The sequence below is a fragment of the Chlorocebus sabaeus genome, chromosome 2 (genome assembly GCF_047675955.1).
Source record: "Chlorocebus sabaeus isolate Y175 chromosome 2, mChlSab1.0.hap1, whole genome shotgun sequence".
NCBI classification, from domain to species: Eukaryota; Metazoa; Chordata; class Mammalia; order Primates; family Cercopithecidae; genus Chlorocebus; species Chlorocebus sabaeus.
The window spans coordinates 55,069,272-55,088,618 of NC_132905.1; the positions used below are offsets into that span (position 1 = coordinate 55,069,272).

The 19,347-nt window shown below is 40.8% G+C and overlaps 1 protein-coding gene and 1 long non-coding RNA gene across 6 annotated transcripts in view; one reads left to right on the forward strand and one right to left on the reverse strand.

The window, feature by feature from the left end:
• Window positions 1-11,655, reverse strand: LOC103214692 (uncharacterized). 5 transcript variants are annotated; one of them, XR_012089991.1, is made up of 7 exons: window positions 11,469-11,655; window positions 10,577-11,100; window positions 9,200-10,450; window positions 8,547-8,652; window positions 1,952-2,041; window positions 897-970; window positions 1-407 (listed from the first exon to the last, which is right to left on the reverse strand). It is a non-coding gene; the product is annotated as an uncharacterized lncRNA (long non-coding RNA). The 5 variants fall into 5 exon arrangements; XR_012089995.1 differs by having other exon boundaries at window positions 9,200-9,297; window positions 10,348-10,450; window positions 10,577-11,655; XR_012089994.1 differs by having other exon boundaries at window positions 9,200-9,297; window positions 10,577-11,655.
• Window positions 11,656-11,804: 149 nt separating this feature from the next.
• PCSK2 (proprotein convertase subtilisin/kexin type 2) overlaps window positions 11,805-19,347 on the forward strand; it is a 254,461-nt gene continuing 246,918 nt past the window's right edge. The window contains exon 1 of the mRNA XM_007960726.3: window positions 11,805-12,300. Coding sequence (XP_007958917.1) covers window positions 12,124-12,300 — 177 coding nt within the window. The 5' untranslated portion in view covers window positions 11,805-12,123. The remainder of the gene's footprint in view (window positions 12,301-19,347) is intronic.

The following is a 19,347-nucleotide window of genomic DNA, read 5'->3' on the forward strand; positions in this document are numbered from 1 at the left end:
GAGTAATTGAAGAGAGTTTATTGAGGGACTACTTACAAATGTATGGAAGAATAAAGCAAATGAAGCATAGTGAAGCCCATGGGATTAGCAACAGACTGGAGTCATTATCCTGTTAGACCTAAAGAGACAAGGGAATGGTGAGGCTAGCGGAATCTGGAGAGGGCTTCCTGATGGGAGCTACAGCATTTGGGACAGGAATGAAGTTAATATGTAATGAGCCAGCAGGAAGGGAGCCTGGAAAATGAAAACCACGAGATGACTCTCCCACCCCACTCTCCAAGTTTTTAAACAGCACTTCTTGTTGGCTGAATCCAGTGGGAGACCATAAAGTAATGAATCTCACTGATGTGGTCCACAAAAGTCAATCTCCAGGCACAGCACCCAGTGGAGAACCACGGAGAGGAGATCTGAAGGGAAAACAGAAATAACCAGACACATATAGTATGCATTGTTGGATCTACAAAATAATGTTGAAAAATTGAGGAGACATTATAAACCCAAATCATGTTGTAGAACCCAATTTATCCATATTGACCACTTGGTACTTCTAACAAGTGACTGATCTTCAGGGGTCTCTTGCTCAGATACTTTGTCCTCTCTTGAAGATTAAAGCCAATTATTCATCATGAGATGCCTCACTCAATGCCACTCACCACTCAAAACATTAGACAAACATGAGTAGGTAATCATCATTGTCTAACACTAGCATAGCTTGGAAAAACCTTCAAGTGAATATATTCAGCCATACGTGAACAAGTAACATCATGTTCTACCAAAATTTTTTCCTCAGTTTATTCAATGATTTATAATAGCTTTCAAAACTCCCCTTGATTGAGGTTGAACATAACCCTTAAAATCTGAAAACAGCCACAGTGCTGTGGTTTTTGACGAATCACCTCAGCTAAAAGTCACAAGCTCATGCTTCTTATTTATTCATCTGTTCTTGCCAGCTCCTCCTGGTGCATGTCTCCTGGGAAAAATGAGAAGAGAAATAATAAGGGCACCTTGAAGAAACAATGTAATTATACATAAAGTACTGTGGGCAATGATGAAAGTTGAGATGATTTTGCCATCTCATGTGGAACTAACAACAAGAGCCCTCCTTTCCCTGCCAGCAGAAAAAAGATATGAAGACACATTCTGGCATGGATATATATCTTTTTAAACATTTACTTTTAATCACCAATTTAATCCTGGCATTTGTATACAACTAAATGGTAAAATGACTAACTGACTTCCCTCATGAAGGCTAAACCCATGATTTGGTATGTCACCCCCATATTCTGATAAGCTGAGTCAACCCATCATCAACAAGTCACAAGATACAAATTAGTGACATGTTTATGCTGTTGGCTAATAGTTAACATTGCTGTTGGGCCCAAATGGACGAAAGGTCTTTCTTAACATCTACAAATAAATGACCAATGCATCAAATGTCACTCTCTCCACCTGGCATTTAGAGGATATGTTAGTATAACACCATACTGTTTACGACATTTTAGCTTTTTAGTTAACACCTTTCAATATACTCCTGATTCATAAATTGTCCCTCACCCTAATGCATTGTTCACTTTGATGAACAGGTATTGCAATAGACATCTGTTTTTTTTATCTGTCCAACATCCTGGCCCCTTTCTCTGGAAAGTAGCTCCCATATTTTCCTCTAATAAAAATTTTTCCTTTCTTAGTCCACGTGGTTTAGCTTAGTCTAACGTCCCAGGTCAGCTCCAGGAGAAGGCACAACACACAGGCCTGGCCAGGTAGCTGATTTCAATACTTGAACTCAATTGGGGAAAAATTGGTCACATGCTACAAGCCAAATTAATGAACTGCTATTCCAAAATGTTATAAACATTACAGGGGAAAAGATAGTTTCCTTTGAGGTTAAGCCATCAAAGACGGTAACGGACCCTACAAGTGAAGATGGTGAAAGCTCTGCATCCAGCCATACCTGAATCTGTAGCCACCTCTGGACCCTTGAAGGATGTGAAACTGGAAATTTTCTTCATTGCTACAGCCGGTTGGAGTTGTAGTTCCATCCCTTATAACCAAAAGAAAGAATTCTGATTAATGCAAGCGGGAAACTACAATCTGGAATGTGTTCAAAAATCTAAGGATAACATAACTAAATTCTGTTACCTATACTCAGCTCTGGGCTTCATACATTTGTATTATGGTTGAGTCTGAGCTGATCCAATTTTGAAAAAGATAAGTCTTACTTCTGTTGTCATCACATTGAACATTGCCATTTGTGTCAGATTCAGCCTCCAGCAATGCTTACTTAGCCATTCTTAAGAAAATATCCAAAAGCACACCCACTCTAATCCTCCAGTACTCTAGGTGGAGAGTGGTTCATTCTTCCATGCACAAATGAGATTATTAGAAGTTTTTTTCCTCAACATTTTGGAACAACAGTCCCCACATTTATTATAGATATTAATCTTAAAACTCAACCCTTTAAAATGGTTCCTGAGCCAGTTATTTAAATTACACTAACTTGTGAAAATACACTTTTTAATAAAAAACATCTGTAGATGCTGGATCTTGCTTGGTATGTAGTTTAGATTACTGCTCAGTAAATATTCTCTTCCTTCACCCTCCCTATACACAGTGCTATGCTTGGCCATATGATTTGCTTTGGCCAATACATTAGTGAACATGACGCAATAAAAGCCTTATTAAGTGTTTTTGCACGGCTTGGCTTGGATTTTAAGCTCTGGTATTAAGCCATAAGAAGAGCACGTCTTGGGTAGGTAGCTGCTACCACTTCAGCCTGGGCTACAGAAAAAAATACGTGTGGAACAGACAAAAACCAAACACAACCTGGAACATAGCTGAACCAACCTGTAGCATGAAGTAAAACTACTCAGTCAATCCCATTCTAGACCAACCAAACCACAGAAAACTATAATGTAAGAATGAAATACTTGTTGTAAGCTATTACAGTTGGGATGGTTTTTTCCACAGCACTGCAGGGGCACTATTTGACTGCTACACTTTGTATAAATGCGCTTCCATGCTTCATGTCCTGTTGTATAGCCCACGCAGTCAGTATTCCTTAAAAGATAGGCGATGCACAAGAGAAGTGGGTCCCTGATCTAAACTATTGTCATTGAATGTCAGCCCTTAATTTGATCTCAGACACAGTCTAAGCAAATAATTCCCATCCCAATTTACGTTGAGACCAAGAGGATAAAATGACTTCCCTCAGGTCACTTGACTAAAATGACATAGAGCTGATGTCGAACAGAAGAATCTTTGTTTCCAGCCTCACGATCTTCCCATAATGCCACTCTAACCTCTCTTGGGCATTTATAGATAAATTCCCACTCGACTTTAACATCTCTTGTATTGATAATGCTGGTTCCTCTAAGGACTAGCTTATAGCAAAATACAGAACATAAAAACTAATGATATTGGACTTTTGCAAAGGTTTTCACTACCAGAGAAGGGAGGTAATGCTAATTTGTCTATTCCTTGTCCTCAGAAGTAGGCAAAAAGTAGCTTTGGCCAAGACTGCCTCCATTTCCTTGAAAGTCTGTATTCTGAAAGTCTGAGTTCATTTTTTTACATCTATGCTAATAATTATTTAGAGAATATACTTCTATTTTCACCTTTTTGAATGTGTTCTATTAAATACATTATTTTTAGAAGAAAAAATAACTATTGGGTACTAGTTTTAATACCTTGGTGATGAAATATTCTGTACAGCAAACCCCCATGACACTAGTTTACCTGTACAACAAACTTTCACGTGTACCCCTGAACCTGAAATAAAAGTTAAAATAAAATACAAACAATAATTGAAAAAATCTGCATAGCAAAATGAAATGAGACCCTGTAGATTGTTTAAACCAGAAGTCATAAACTCAGATGACTTTAGGGTGACAAAAAGTCTCTATAGCAAAATGAACTGAGACACTGTAGATTGTTTAAACAAGTCATAAACTCAGATGACTTTAGGGTGAGAAAAGTAAAAGATGTGAGTCAGGAGGGGGGATGAGGATTCTTGCGAACTGAGCACATCAGGTCCTGTTACATGGGGTGGGGAGAACAACAACTACCAACTCTAGCTAATTGTGACCAGGTTGCCAAATCTTTGGTTATTCCAAAAGAAGTCACATCTCTGAATTCTTACGGGAAATAATAAATTTTTAAAGGATTGTGACTATTTTTTTGACACTACATTTCATATAAAACATACCTGTGAACTGGGTGTCACTGGTATGTAACTTCTGGCATAAACTAATGTACAGTGAATAGCACTGCAATAAACATGGATGTTCAGATGTCTCTTCAACATACTGATTTCATTTTCTTTGAATATATATACCCAGTAATTGGATTGCTGGATCACAGGGACGTTCTATTTTTAATATTTTGGGGAACGTCCATACTGTTTTCCATAATAGTTGTACTAATTTATGTTCTTACCAACAATGTATATGAGTACTCGTTTCTCTACATCCTTACCAGCAATTATTTTTTGTCTTTTCGATATTTACCCTTCTAACTGGGATAAGGTGATATTTTATCATGGTTTTAATTTGCATTTCTGCGATGTTAGTGATGTTGAGCATTTTTTCATACTCTGTTGGCCATGTGTATGTCTTCTTTTGAGAAATGTGTGTTCAGTCCTTTTGTCCATTTATAAATTAGTTTATTTGATTTTTTGCTACTGAGTTGAGTTCCTTATATATTCAGAATATTAACCCTTTGTCAGACACATAGTTTGAAAATATTTGCTCCCATTCTGTAGGTTGTTTCCTCACTCTACTTATTGCTTCTTTTGCTGTGCAGAAGCTTTTTAGTTCGATGTAATTTCTTTTGTCTGTTTTTGCTTTTGTTGCCTGTGCTTTTGAGCTTTTATTCAAAAAATTCTTGTCTAGCCCAATTTTAAGATGCATTCCACCTATATTTTCTTCTAGTAGTTTCATAGTTTCAGGTCTTACATTTACGTCTTTAATACATTTTTTTTTAGATGCTGAAAGATTGGAGACTAGTTTCATTCTTCTGCATGCAGATATCCAGTTTTACCAGCATCATTTATTAAAGAAACTATCCTTTCCCCAAAGTGAGCTCTTGGCGCCTTTATCAAAAATGATTTGGCTTTAAATGCATGAATTTATTTCTAGGTTCTGTATGCTGTTCCATTGGTCTATGTGTCTGTTTTATGTCCATCAACAGGTTAGTGGACAAACGGTTAGTGCTATCAGTCATGTAATGAATACTAACCAACAATAAAAAAGAATAAAATACTGTTACACATTACAACATGGATAAATTTCAAAACAACTGTGCTGGGTGACAGAATCTAGACAAAAAACAAGTACACATTATGTTATTCCCGTTATATAACATTCACGAAATATGCAACCTCATCTATGGTGGTATAAAGCAGAGTAGTGGTGGACTGAGGATGAGTGGTATGAAGGGGTGGGAGAAGTGTGGGAGGGAGGCATAGGAAAGTGGCATGAGAAATCTTTTGAAGAAGATGGATATATTCATTACCTTGATTGCAGGATTATTTCACAGGTGCATACATATATCAAAACTAGTCACATTGCAAAGCTAGTCAAACTTCAGTTTAATATATGTTAATTATACCTTAACAAAGCTGTTTTGAAAAATTAAAAAGAAATTAGTGCATAGTGAATGTGTTATTAGGAATTCAAAATAATCTAACTAGGTCCTATACTAATTTTAATATCCGGATTATAGGATTTTAAAAGAGAAAATAAATCTACAAACTAGGATTGAGTGACTAATTCTAGAAATATCTGTTTGTAAGGATGTACTTTTTGGTTCACTCCAGTATCATAAGACAATAAACTAGATATCGTATAGTGAAATTCCCTAAAAATAGACAATGCCATGTTTTGCCAAAACATCTCTGAAAGGATAGAATATTTTCAGAAGAGTGGAAAAGGTCTGAGAGCACAGCCATAAATGTATAACCCTTTCTCCAGCATATTAAGTAACACTATACATCAATTTATCTACTCGAGGTAGGTCATTCAAACTGATACTAAATAGTGTATAATTATCCAAAGCATTCAGATCAAAGTAAGGACTTTCCTAGAATCTTACGTTTCATTATAATGGGCAGAGTTTACCTTATAAAATCAGCGTATATTTTTGAATGTGTTAAATTTTATTTTACATATAAAATTTTTATCTTTTAGAATTCCTGTTACATTTGCTAACAAGCCATATACTTTGTTCTGTTTGAATTATTTCTGAGTTTTAAGTAGTTAGAGAAATACAAAAAAAACCTCCTTGTTGCAGATAATTTCCATAATTATTTAAAAAGTAAATTGAGAACGATTTACTATGTTTTTTTTAAAAAAAAAAAACATGAAAAAGGAAAGAGAAATAACACAAGGTAGAGAATTCATGAATAGGTAATCACTTTCTACAGACAATAAGCAATGTTCCAATAAACCCTGAGAAATAACTAATTAATTTTCCAAGTGAGCAAACATTATTCTGTAGTCCCGTAGACCTGAAAAGGAATCTAAAGATAGTGAATAGCAATGTGTTCCTAATTTTCAAAAGAAGATTAAAAGGGCCCTTGGTCCTCATTGTTTAGCTACTTCAAATCCTATCAAAATAATAGAACTTGAATTAGCAAAAGAAGCAAATATTCACTGTCCTGGAAAATAAGGAAGCAAGAAGTAGCTTTTGTTTATGAAGAGTTGATTGGTCTGAATAAATTTGATGACTTTTTGATAAAATTACAAAAGAAATACATCCCAAAGCACTGTAGATTCAATGCTTTGATGATAATAAACACTTGAAGCCATATGAATTCTCTTCACTATATTAATTTAAGATGCTTAAATAATAAAAGTCAGCTGAGAATTTTCAACTGAAGGAAAAACAGAGATAGGTTATTTAAGGAAAAGATACAAGTTGGCAAAAGCTATAGGAATTGGAGGTAGGACCAACTGAAACACAGTGATTTAGAAGTGGGTGTATACCGAAAAACTAAAATTTCCCAAGTACCTGAATTTTTAGTTATAGCAAATGTGAGAGTATATGTAAATACTAGAGGAAAATGAGGTGAGATATTGAAAAATACGAATTGTCCAGAGGAAAATAAAAAGACTTGATCAATGCTGAGTTCAAAATTGGGCAGAAATCTGTAAAGTGGTAACGATATTTCGGAAAGTCTGCATATGGGTTGGAATGGAGGGAACAGACAAGGCAGGGTCTTTAGGAATAATCCATTGAAAGAGTTGACAGTTGATATGGTTTGGCTCTGTGTTCCCACACAAATCTCATCTTGAATTATACTCCCATAATTCCCGCATGTTGTGGGAGGGACCAAGTGGGAGATAATTGAATCATGGGGGCAGTTTCTCCATACTGTTTTAGTGATAATGAATACATCTCACAAGATCTGATGGTTATTATGAGGGAGGTGGTTCCTGCACAAGCTCTCTTTTTTTGCCTGTCACCATCCATGTAAGACCTGACTTGCTGCTCCTTGCTTTCTGCCATGATTGTGAAGCCTTCCTAGCCATGTGGAACTGTAAGTTCAATAAACCTCTTTCTTTTGTAAATTGCCCAGTCTCAGGTATGTCTTTATCAGCAATATGAAAACAAACTAATACAACAGTACAATATGACAGTAGAGAATTGTTCCTACCCAATTAACGTATCATTACTGCATTTAAAATGTTTGCAATGAATGCAGCAAAAATGTCAAAGCCCAACCTGATTTTTAACAAGGTTGTATTTTAAATTGTGATTTTCAGTGATATATACCCTATTTCTCTCCAGGTTACACACCCCATACAATTGAAGAGAAATAAACAGAAAAATTAGATCTTTCTCCAGTAGTCCAAAGAGTATTCAAAGGTTTGGGGGACTCTCCTAGGGCTGCTTCTGTCTTGCTCTGTATCCCCAGTCGTAGGTTTTCCTTGGCCTGATGCTCTATGAACCCAAAGTTCTCCTTTTAGAAGTACATCTAAATGCGAGTATCTCAATCATGCCTCAGGTGGTTTCATTTTTTTTTTTTTTAAATCACCCAAGATCTCTTGATTTCTAGTATGAAGCCATAATATGGGAATGTTCTAGTCTTGTTTTGCAGGACAACATCTTCAAAGAGACTATAGGGTTCTGTGGCACATCTGAGCCAGAACCAAACACCTGACGTCATTGTTACAGATACAAAAGTAAAGAAATGAAAAGAAGCTCCAGGTATTGACGATTTTTATATCTTATACTGTCAATCTGTTTGTGTCTGTTATTACTTTTTCAAGTACACAAAACTGATAAATATGAGACCATTTGGGGGAGGTTACACAAAAATAAGTATGCCTGTTGGCCACAATATGTTATTAAATAGTATTGTGGTCCTTAGTTTGTCTCAAATTATTGATGATGCTTCCTACATTACAGCATATGTTTTCACAACTCTTTGAAATTATAGACTTTTGGCTCTGAGGTATCTAATCCAACAGTCTCTTTTTACAGATAGAAAGACAGAGGCTTTGAGAGGTGCAATAGGTTGGCCCACAGCCAAGTGGTATACATACCTAGTACTAGCAGAGCCTGCAATAGGGCTCCTGGCAACTGGCTTCTAGGTCCATCCTCAAAATGTGCTGCTGCCATTCTTTCTACTGTTCACCTTGACTATTGTTACTGCCAAAAGGAGTTTGAAAAATAGTTGTCTAAAAGAGCAATTTGTGTGCACACATGGGTGTGTATTAGCATTTCAAATAACAATTATCAATAGATATCCAACGGATAAATACATTTCCTCTTCCACTTGCTTACTACATGCTTGTGTACTGAAAATTTAATATTTGAATAACCAAAAAAAATTATCTTTCCATTTGCTACTCTGTCCTGACAATATTACAATGAGCTGTATTTTATGTAAACCACTAAAGATGACTTATTTTAATTAGTCATTCAGGTTTTATATCGTTTGTGGCCAATGTTACACAGTTTAAGTTATTTAAAATATAGCTATATGAGATTCAACATTTACCAGCATTTCATATTTGGAAACTATTTAAGAAATGAAGTGGCCGGGTGCAGTGGCTCATGTCTGTAATCCCAGCACTTTGGGAGGCCAAGGGGGGGTGGATCACAAGATCAGGAGATAGAGACCATCCTGGCTAACACAGTGAAACCCAGTCTTTACTAAAAATACAAAAAATTAGCCGAGTGTCGAAGTACACACCTGTAGTCCCAGCTCCTTGGGAAGCTGAGGCAGGAGAATCGCTTGAACCCAGGAGGCAGAGGTTGCAATGAGCCGAGATCAGGCCACTTCACTCCAGCCTAGGCGATAGACCAAGACTCCATCTCAAAAAAAAAACAAAGAAAAAGAAGAAAAGAAAAGAAAGGAAGGAAGGAAGGAGGGAGGGAGGGAGGGAAGGAAGGAAGGAAGGAAGGAAGGAAGGGAGAGAGAGAAAGAAAAAGAAAGAACGAAAGAACGAAAGAGAGAAAGGAAGGAAGGAAGGAAGGAAGGAAGGAAGGAAGGAAGGAAGGAAGGAAGGAAGGAAGGAAGGAAGGAAAGAAAAAGAAAGAAAGAAAGAAAGAAAGAAAGAAAGAAAGAAAGAAAGAAAGAAAGAAAGAAAGAAAGAAAGAAAAGAAATGAAGTATGGAACTGTGGTTTCAAAAATAAATTAATAAATATCTCTAGAAAGATAATAATTTTGTGTGCATCTTCAAAGAGATCTGGCTACATTAGCAGCACTATTTCCTAACACCCATCATCTTCTAAATTGATTTAGTTGATGCTCTTCGGATCTACTTTCTAAGGACTTAAATTTTTATCTCTGTTGAAGCTTTTGAAATGCTCTCCATGATTGTAAATCTGTCTAATGTAGTTTTCACACTTGGTGCCATTTTTTTCAAATGACAACACAAAGCAGAAAGAACCATGTGGTATTGTTTCATACCAACCTGGCACTTTGATTCAAAATATGGACGAACTGTAAGAAAAAGAGGGAGAGGAAGAGCTGCGGGTCTCTGAATAAGAAAACCTTGTGTTATAGTCAAACAGAGGGATTATGAGGGGGTAAGCTGTTAAACAAGATAGAGTGATAGAAAGGGGGAACACGGGCAGAGATGAGCCTCCGAGCAGTAGTGAGAAGAGGGGCCCAGAGCTGATCTGTTTCCTTTTATTAATACTTTTCCAGAAACCTTGCCTCCACCATGGCCCTAAGTCCTAACAGATAGCTTAATTTTCTTAGAGGAATTCAAATAACAATCATAAATAATGTCATACAGACTTCTAATGTTTTAATAAAAACCTTCAGCCATGCCCCACATTTTTGACAGTTTTTTAAAGGGCTCTGAGGGAGCCAACTATGTCAGCAAACAGACCTCCTCAGAAGACAGGGTGGCCCATGGCATTCAAAGTGTATTCATTTCTACCAATAGTGCTTTTCTTGCGTAGATTCTGACTTGCGTAGATTTGGACTTCATGCTAAAATAAAAAGAGAGGAATCTGTGTATACATGAGAATGTGTGCGTAACGTGTCGATGGTATAAATGGTCTCTTCCTTTCTCTCTGGATTGCATGCACTTAAGCCCCTAAGAAAAGATCTCTTACCTCTTATCCAAGTAAAGCAGGATTTTGAGCTCTGAAGCTAAATGATACAATGAGATCAGTGTAAATATTCTTTAACACAACAATATTTAAGTTGCTTTAAAGCAGCCGTCCTCATTTTGTTACATACAGAAGGTATGTGCTTCCTCCCTCTGAGGCAAGAAGCGGAGTCCGTCGTCAGCAGTTAGCAGAGTCCAGAGCGCACGTTTCTTAACTGGATAACTTAGTTGCCCCCGCCCCACGTCGCCTCCAGCAGAAGACGCTCAGCGGGCGACTTGGCCCGGCGCCTGGGATCGTGGCTATGCCTTCCCCAACTCGCACTCTCGCTGTCCTTGTGCAGTGGAACGTCCCCAAGTCTGTGAATGCACCTCCCGGCGTGTCCACCCCGGCCGCGTCTCTCCTGAAGGCAGATCTTGGAGGTGCAGCCAGGACTCCTAGAGGAGCCTCCTCCAGTCACCATCGCGGGTGGGGCGAGCCCGGTCTCCGGCTAAGCTTCCCAGCCGCTTCGCTCCGGACCTGCCTGGAGCCTACAAAAAACAAGGGCTCCTCCTTGCACTCTCGCACCCCATGGATCACCCCTAGAAGGTGCTTTCCCCAACCCTCCTGGTGCCAAGGAGAGCAAACCTCCCCGGGGATTTTCCCAAAGTGGTGGGAGGAGGGTTAATATTTGCTTTGTTATTGGGATAAGGGGAGGCAAGTATGCCTTGAGAGAGAGAGAGAGAGAGAGAGAGAGAGAGAGAGAGAGTGTGTGTGTGTGTGTGTGTGTATGAGAGAGAGAGAGAGAGAGAGAAAGAGAGAGAGAGAGAGAGAGGTGTTTTGCAGCGGGAAACAAGCAGGAAGAGGCACAGAGGCCGGCGCCCCAGCTCCCTTCGGGGCCTCCGAGAGCGGCACACACCGTAATTCCCTTCCCAGAGCCTACAGATTCCCACAAACAATGACATCACTCCGCCGCCGCTGGCCTGATTACAGCTGGGGGGATTTTCCTGGGCGCGCGGCGGGCCAGGCTGAGATGGGGGAGCTCTCCAGTGCTGAAAGGGGCGGGGGCGCGGGCTAGCGGCGCTGCGCCCCCAGAAGGCGGAGGCGGCCGGGCCGGGCCGGGCCTGGGGAGGGCGGGGGCGGGCCCGGGGCGGCCCAGGGCGGGGCCCGCCGCTTCCCCCTCCCTCATTGGCCGCTGGCGGACTCACGTCACCCGAGCTGGTGCTCTCCTCCAGCCCCTGGGGAATTGGAGCTGAGGAGGAGCTGAAAATGCAGATTTAGCATCAAGCACAGACCTACACTCGCTCTTTCTCTCCGGTACACACAGCTCCCCACATTCGCACCCCTGCCCGCGCGCCGGGCCGCCTGACTGCACGGCTTCCCCTCTAGCCAGATGCTGGAGAACACACACTGATTCGCTGCTTTCCAAGACCCTATTCAGTCTCTTTCTCCACAAAGATTTTTTTTTAAACTCTCTCTCTCTATATATATATATTTTTTTGCACCCTCCCTCCGAGTCCCCTGCTCCGCCAGCCTGTGCGCCTCCTAGCACCACTTTTCACTCCCAAAGAAGGATGAAGGGTGGTTGTGTCTCCCAGTGGAAGGCGGCCGCCGGGTTCCTCTTCTGTGTCATGGTTTTTGCATCTGCTGAGCGACCGGTCTTCACGAATCATTTTCTTGTGGAGTTGCATAAAGGGGGAGAGGACGAAGCTCGCCAAGTTGCAGCAGAACACGGCTTTGGAGTCCGAAAGGTAAGCTCTCCCATGCATTTCGCATGTTGTTTCAAAACGGGGGGCTGCCCTGCGCAATCTCATTGCAGATTTGCAAGTTTTCTCTCTTTCTCATGCGATGCAGATATTCTGCCATGGGCTCTTTAACACGATATTGCCTCCGGTGATCTTTCACCGGTTATGTAATTAAAATGTCCTTCATCTGTACTAGTAAGGTCATCAAAATAATTTATTGCTCTATGACTTGATGGCGAAAATAGGATAACACCTTTCAAAGGATACCATGCTCCCGGGATGCTGTCCGAGGTACCAAGTTCTCGAGGTTGTCTGGGGATGGAGGGATGAAGCCCTGAATAGCTGATCCTGGCGTTGGCTGCTTGGCCAGGGACGTCTCCCCCACCCCCATCCCCTGGAGAAAGAATAGTTTCCTACAGACGGGTCTGGAAGCTTGGATATTGCAATTCACCTAGGTGCTTCTCCCACCCCGCGCCGGAGGACTTCCCTCCCAGTGACTTCGGTCCCTGCTCCTCTCCGGGAACAACGGCTTCCTGACTCTCGGAAATTTGGAAACATAAACTGGTCTCCAAAATCGGGGGGAACTTCTGCGCCCTCACCCCCGCCCACGACCGCCCACCCTTGGAGCGCACTTCTGGTTGGCTCCCTAGCTCTCAACTCCTGGTTACAGGAGCTGGAGAGGTGGATTTTGAGGGGGATTCCCTACTGAGAAGTCGAGATGGCCTCTCCTGATGCGTTGGCGGCCAGCCTGGCTTTCCCACTAGAGCGTGGGGATCCCCATTCCAAGAAGTTGTCAGAGTTTGACAGTTTGGGCATATAGGTGAGCCTCTCAGCTTTCGACACCTTGGGTCTCCTTTGGAGACTCGAGGGTACCCATCCTGGGAGGACAGAGGAGAGAAGCGCGCTGGATAGGGGCTGTGGCTGACCTGCGTGTGTCTCCTGCAAAAGATGTATCAGGGATCTCCAGTGTCCTTAGGGGACCTGGCGCAGGCTGGGGTAGAGTGTGGGTGCAGAGAGAAGCTGGGGCTAGGGGAACCCAGAGGACAGAGATGTGGCTACCAGAGGGCTGGGTGGAGGTCAGTGAGATTTCAGGCTCCATCTCGCTCCTGATCCCAGCAAGAGAGGGGCGTGAGATGAGCGGTGGGTGCTTTTGGTTATTGGTTTTGCCTTGAAGGACCGCGCAGAACGAAGCTCTTATTAGTCTCTTCTGTCTTGACTTCCCAAGACTCCCGCCTCTCTCCTAGCCACCGCCAGAGCTCCTTCAGGTGTTGGGGGCTCTCCCTCCTCCTAAGGGCGTAGGCAGCACCGGGATTTCGACCCCAAGTGGGTCTGGTGACGAGTTTGACAGAGGTCTGGGAAGAGTCTCCGGGTCCGCCGGTGGCGCGCGGGCGGGTCTTGCGGAAAGGAACTTGTTGCTCCGGGAAGCGTGGGTGGAGCAGGGGAAAGAAGGCGCCGGCGGAGGGAGCACCCCGCTGTGGTTTTGGCCCAGGGCTTGCCGGCTGTTTTGAGAGACACCAACACAATAAAGAAGCCGACCTTCCTTCTTCACACCCCCCTCCCCTACCCCAAACTTGGCAAGACCCAGGACCCAAAGGTAAATAAAATATAATAGTGATTATTATTAGTTATACGGAACCTTGTGTGCCGGAGTCCTTACATACATTTTTACTTAATCTCAACATCTCTTGAGGAGGCTACTATTATTATTGAGCCTGTGGCCCCGTTGAGGAAATTGGTACAGGCCGGGATGTGAGATAAAAACAGGCAAGGGCTTCAATCCAGATCTTTCAGAAGTGAACCCATGCTCTTTACTCCTTAGTACCCACCCAAGCAAGCTAAGTGCTTTCAGGGGATGTGGGGCATTGAGACAAGGTGAAAAGGGGTTTTAATTCTTGAGTGTGATCTTGCTACAGAAACCTGTGGCTCCCTCCCCCTCCCCCACACCTTTTCATGGGTGCAGGGGAGTGCGACGGAGCCATAGGTTTCCGAAAACCATTGCTCTCAGTGGTTTTCTCTTCTCTTTGCTGCCCCTTTGGAAATGTGCCCTTAGGATGAGAGATCAGATAACTAGGCCTCTTGGTCCTTCATTCTTTCTTGGAGAGGAGCCCACTGATGTTGCATCACAACCTGAAACCTGCAGTTCCCATCTGAGAGACCGACCTCTCTCCTTACCTCTCCATAACCTCTCAGGTAGCACCCCTACACCAAATTTTTTTTTTTTTTTTTTTTTTTTTTTTTTTTTTTTTTTTTTTTTTGCTCTGTTACACATTTAAGTAACAGGGACTGCATGGTGCAACACCTGCCTAGAATAAACCTCCTTTTGGATCCATGTGTTGCCCATTCTTCAAGACCCAAATTCAAACCTTTCCTGACACTGCAGACCACAGAGAACTTTCCCTCCTCCAAATTTTTATGTGACTGATAGGCGAACACTGCACAACATAAGCTAATAACTGCCATCACTTGTCCTTATTATTTCATGTATGTAAGTAAATATGGGTGTAGGTGTTGTATTTCTACTGAAAAGGTAACTATTCAGGGATAATACCTCCTATATTTCTCATTTCCTCCCTGTAACCAGCACATTACTGTGTTGCCAGCCTTGAAGGAAACTTTCTTGACTGTATTTATTACTCCAGGTTTCCCAGACACTTTCCTATCTTGCTTTCATCATACTGTTATGTACTTTTGCCAACATTTGTTATTGTGCATCTTAGAGGCCCATATGTCCTTCTCCTTCCTTGCTCTGACACTTAGCATGCCTCCCAACTCCCTACTGCTCCCTACTCTGAGGCTCAGTGTCAGACACAAAAGATTCTCAGTGATTATTTATTCATCCATATGAAGGGTCAGCAATGGAGACTAGAAGAACCTGCTTTTTTATTAAATTATCTCATTCTAACCTCACAAATCTATGAAAGAAACTACTGGCATCAGCTGTAATTCTCAGATGAAAACCTTAAGGCTTCGAGAAGTTAAGTCCCTGCTTATATCTGAGAAGTAAAAGAACTCAGAATTAAACCCAAATTTGCTTGACTGAAAAATAATTGCTTTTCTATATCATGCTCCCTCCAGGAAGTCTTCCCTGACTACCAAGAACTCTTCCCTTGAGACACAATTTTAGAGTTCTGATATTTTTCCTTTTCTTTTTACTTTTTTTTATATTTATCGTTCATTTGCTATTAACACATGAACATATGTCATTAACTAATGGGTACGTGTATTTACATCTTCAGGTAGACTATAAATATTCCAACAGGAGAAATGATGTACTATATCTTTATATAGTCTCCATATCTAGCATGGTGGCCTGTGTATGAATATTTAATTATTTGTCAGTTATTTGATTGATTCTTATAAGACCATGAACAAACATTTACGTTTCCTCTCTAAAATGAAATAACACCTATAACTTTACCTCTGAAAGGGTTATGGAGATTAAAGCTTTCTATTTTATCATGACCTGGCCTTGGCCCAAAGACCTATGTCCATCAGAGAAGACACTTATGTCTAGGAGAGTGAAAGAGCTTACAGTAATGACAAAGGCATTATTCCAAAGGCTGCCTTAAAATTCTCAATATGCTACTAATTTTAATTCATTTGCAACAGAAATTATTCATTGAAGCAATCTGTTGAAGATTAACCAAACATCAAGTTAGAGTTAGGGTTTAAAAAGAACCTGATATTATCCTAGGGGTTTCATTTTCTTATGGTGTGTTTTATGTTTTATCCACAGCGGACAGAGGCTGAAATGATTACACAAGTAAAATCATGTGACCATTTTTATGACATGCGAGAATCTTTTTAATTTTAAAACAACCTAATAATCATTATGCTGCCAGGTAGTAAAAAAATTAATAAATTTCTGGTCACTTCACTTTTATTGAAGTTTAATTTAGGAAAGAACACAGCTTAGGGAATTTTCACAAACTGAGCACACATGTGTAACCAGCACCCAAATCAAGAAACAAAATATTACCAGTATACCTAAGTTCCTTTCTCACTCATTTGCTTTGTTTTCCAGTTTTAGCTATTATAAATATGGCTTTTGTGGATATTAAAGTCTATGTATTTTGGCAAACACATATATGCCCTTCTACTGGGAATTCCTAGAAATGGAATTTTTGAGTAAAAGGATATGCATACACACAGGTTTACAAGACCATCACTTTTCTATTGCTGTGTATCACTAAAAAACTTAGTGGCCTAAAACCACACAAGTTTGTTATTTCACAGTTTTCATGGGTAAGGAGTCTGGCACATTTTAGTTGGGTCCTCTGCTCAAGTCTTCACGGGCTGAAATCAAGGTATAGCCTGCTCTGTCCCATCTCGAGGCATGACCAAGAAACAACTGTCTTCTGAGCATATTCACACGTTTAGAGGAATTGAGTTTCCTGTGGTTTTAGACCTTAAGTCTTTATTTTCTTGCTGACTGCTGGGCCAGGACCACTCTCAGCCCCAGGAGACCTCTCCATAGCCCTCTCACACCACGCCCTTCAAATATCTGCCTTCAGGAAGGGCCCACTCTCCTTGGAAGGTTAGCCTGATTCATTCAAGCCCACTAGGATTATTTTCCTTTTGATTCTTCTGATGAACTCAGAGTCAATTGATTTAGGACTTTAATAACATTTAATAAATCTCTTCACTTTTGTGTAATCTAATCACAGAAGTGAAATCTATCATCTTCACAGTCCCACCTATGCTGTCCACACTCAAAAGGAAGATGATTACATAGGGCATGTACAACAGGGAGCAGAAATCTTGGGGGCCATCTCAGAATTCCGCCAGCTACGGACAAGCAGCCACATGGTTTTCCTAAGTAGTTGTACCAATTTACATTCCCACCAGCAGTATGTGAGCGTTCCAGCTGCTCCACATTCTCACCAACACTTGATATTTTACATCTGTTTTCTTTTAGCCATTCTGGTAGTGTCTCATTGTGACTTTAATTTGAATTTCCCTGATTATCAACTAAAGTTAAACACCTCTTCATGTGCTTATTGATGATTTAGATATCCTCTTTTAAACATATTTGTTTCAGATGCTTTGCCCTGAAAACTTTTTCTTTTGGGTTGTCCATTTTCACTTTTTATTTGTAGGATTTCTTTACCTATTGTGGATAGAAATTTTTGGTCAGATATATGTATTTTGAACATTTGATACCACCCATTTAATGGTATCTTAATGCCACAACAATGTTGAATCCAGATTATATGCTTTTACTTCTACTTCATCATGCAGCCAGTTGTAAGTCAAAGGAAGAATTCTCTTGTTGTGTTTCCACATCCCCTGTCCCATAGTTCTTTACATCAAAATTGACAATATTTGGAGGAAAAAAAATAAAAACAGCATATAGAGTTGATCCTAAGCATTTCCTAAAAGATTTCAATCTAAGAAGACTTTAAGGGACAGTTCTCTTATAAAAAGATTTACCACAGTAGCTAAGGGAAAATAGCAACCTGTAACCTTGCTTCCCCAGACATGGCTGCCATTCATGTTGTGCCTTAGATCGAATCCGAACTCATCCCTTAAGACTTCTCTGGTTGACCTAGACCACAGTGTTCTCTGTCCATTTGGAACTTTGATGACATGTAATCATTTCCTTTCCCTGATACCAGTCATAGCCATCAGAACACTCACTGTTCCCAATACCCCTCTTATGGCTGAAGAAAATCAGGAACAATAATGTTGAAAGGTAAAGATGACAGGATTTGGAGTCAGATAGCACTGGAAACTTGGCTAGGTTGCTAAATCTCTCAGAGGCTCGTTTTCTTCTGAAAATGGTTAATAAAATATGGTGGTTGTGAAAAATAAATAATATCATTAGTGCATGTAAAGTTCTGGGCACAGCACTGAGTGCATAGGATAAAATAGCTGTACTGCAGTAGTAACAATAAGCAGGTTGTGCCCTAGTGACACTCTTTTCCTCAAAAAAGTAGCTGTGGGGTGTACTTTTCAGGGAGTGACAACTGATTGAGTGAGAAATAGAAACCCAGCCCAGCAGCAATCCATCCATGGGCTAGTCATGACCCATGAGATGACCTGGCCCAAATTCAGTAAATTTAATTCATCATAGACTATGGTAATTATCTCAGCCAATTATACTGGATTCCTCAGGAAATTTGACTGGCTAGTTGCTCTAGAGAGGAGAATGCAGTACAGTTACCATGAGAAAGCCCATTCAGGCCATGAGAAACTCAGGCATTTTATCCAAGTTTCTAATAGCTTTCCTGCCCCGGTTTCCAGCAAAAGACACTTGTAACAGCCTGAAGAGCTAAGCACCAAATTCGTTGCCCTTTCTTCATGGGCTGCAGCAAAACCACATTGCCCAGCCTGCCTTGTGGATAAGCGTGATCATGTGACAATTCTAGCCTGTGTAATGCAAGCAGAAGTCATGTGTACTTCTTCCATGCCTGACGGATAAGAATTCTTTATGGATTGTTTCTCTGTGTTCTGCTCTCTTCTGGGGCTGGATGTAATTGAGAACAGTAAATTTCAACACCAAACGCCAAAGCAGAGTCACAAGATGAAAGGAGCTCAGGTACCTGGTCTGTGAATTAGAAGACCTTATGTGAGTGAGAAATAAACTGCTGTTACATTAGGGCACTGAGATGTGGGAGTGCTGCCCAAACTAATATGCTGTCAATAAATATCCCTTTGCTTACGTTGCTAGAGTGGATTTCTAAACCCTGAAGCCAAACCGAGCCAAATCACAACAAAAATTGTTCCAAAGTTTTGTGAGAGGACACATATTTTCACCATATATTGCCAACCAACTTTTCAAATATTGGTGATTTGTCTTCTCCAACAAGAAATAGAACCCATTCTACATACTGTTCCTCCTGCTGGCAACCAGTGTGCCCTACTCATAACAGTTGTCTAATATGTGCTCCTTGACTATGACTGCAGTTGGACCACAAAGTGGTGATTTGTCCACAATCTCAGGTGGAAGGTGCTGGAAAAACTATTTTTTAAGAAACGATTCCTGTAGAATCCATCGCTCTATAGGCAGCCATTCAGTTAGGCAATAGAATTAAGTGGCAACCAGCAAGT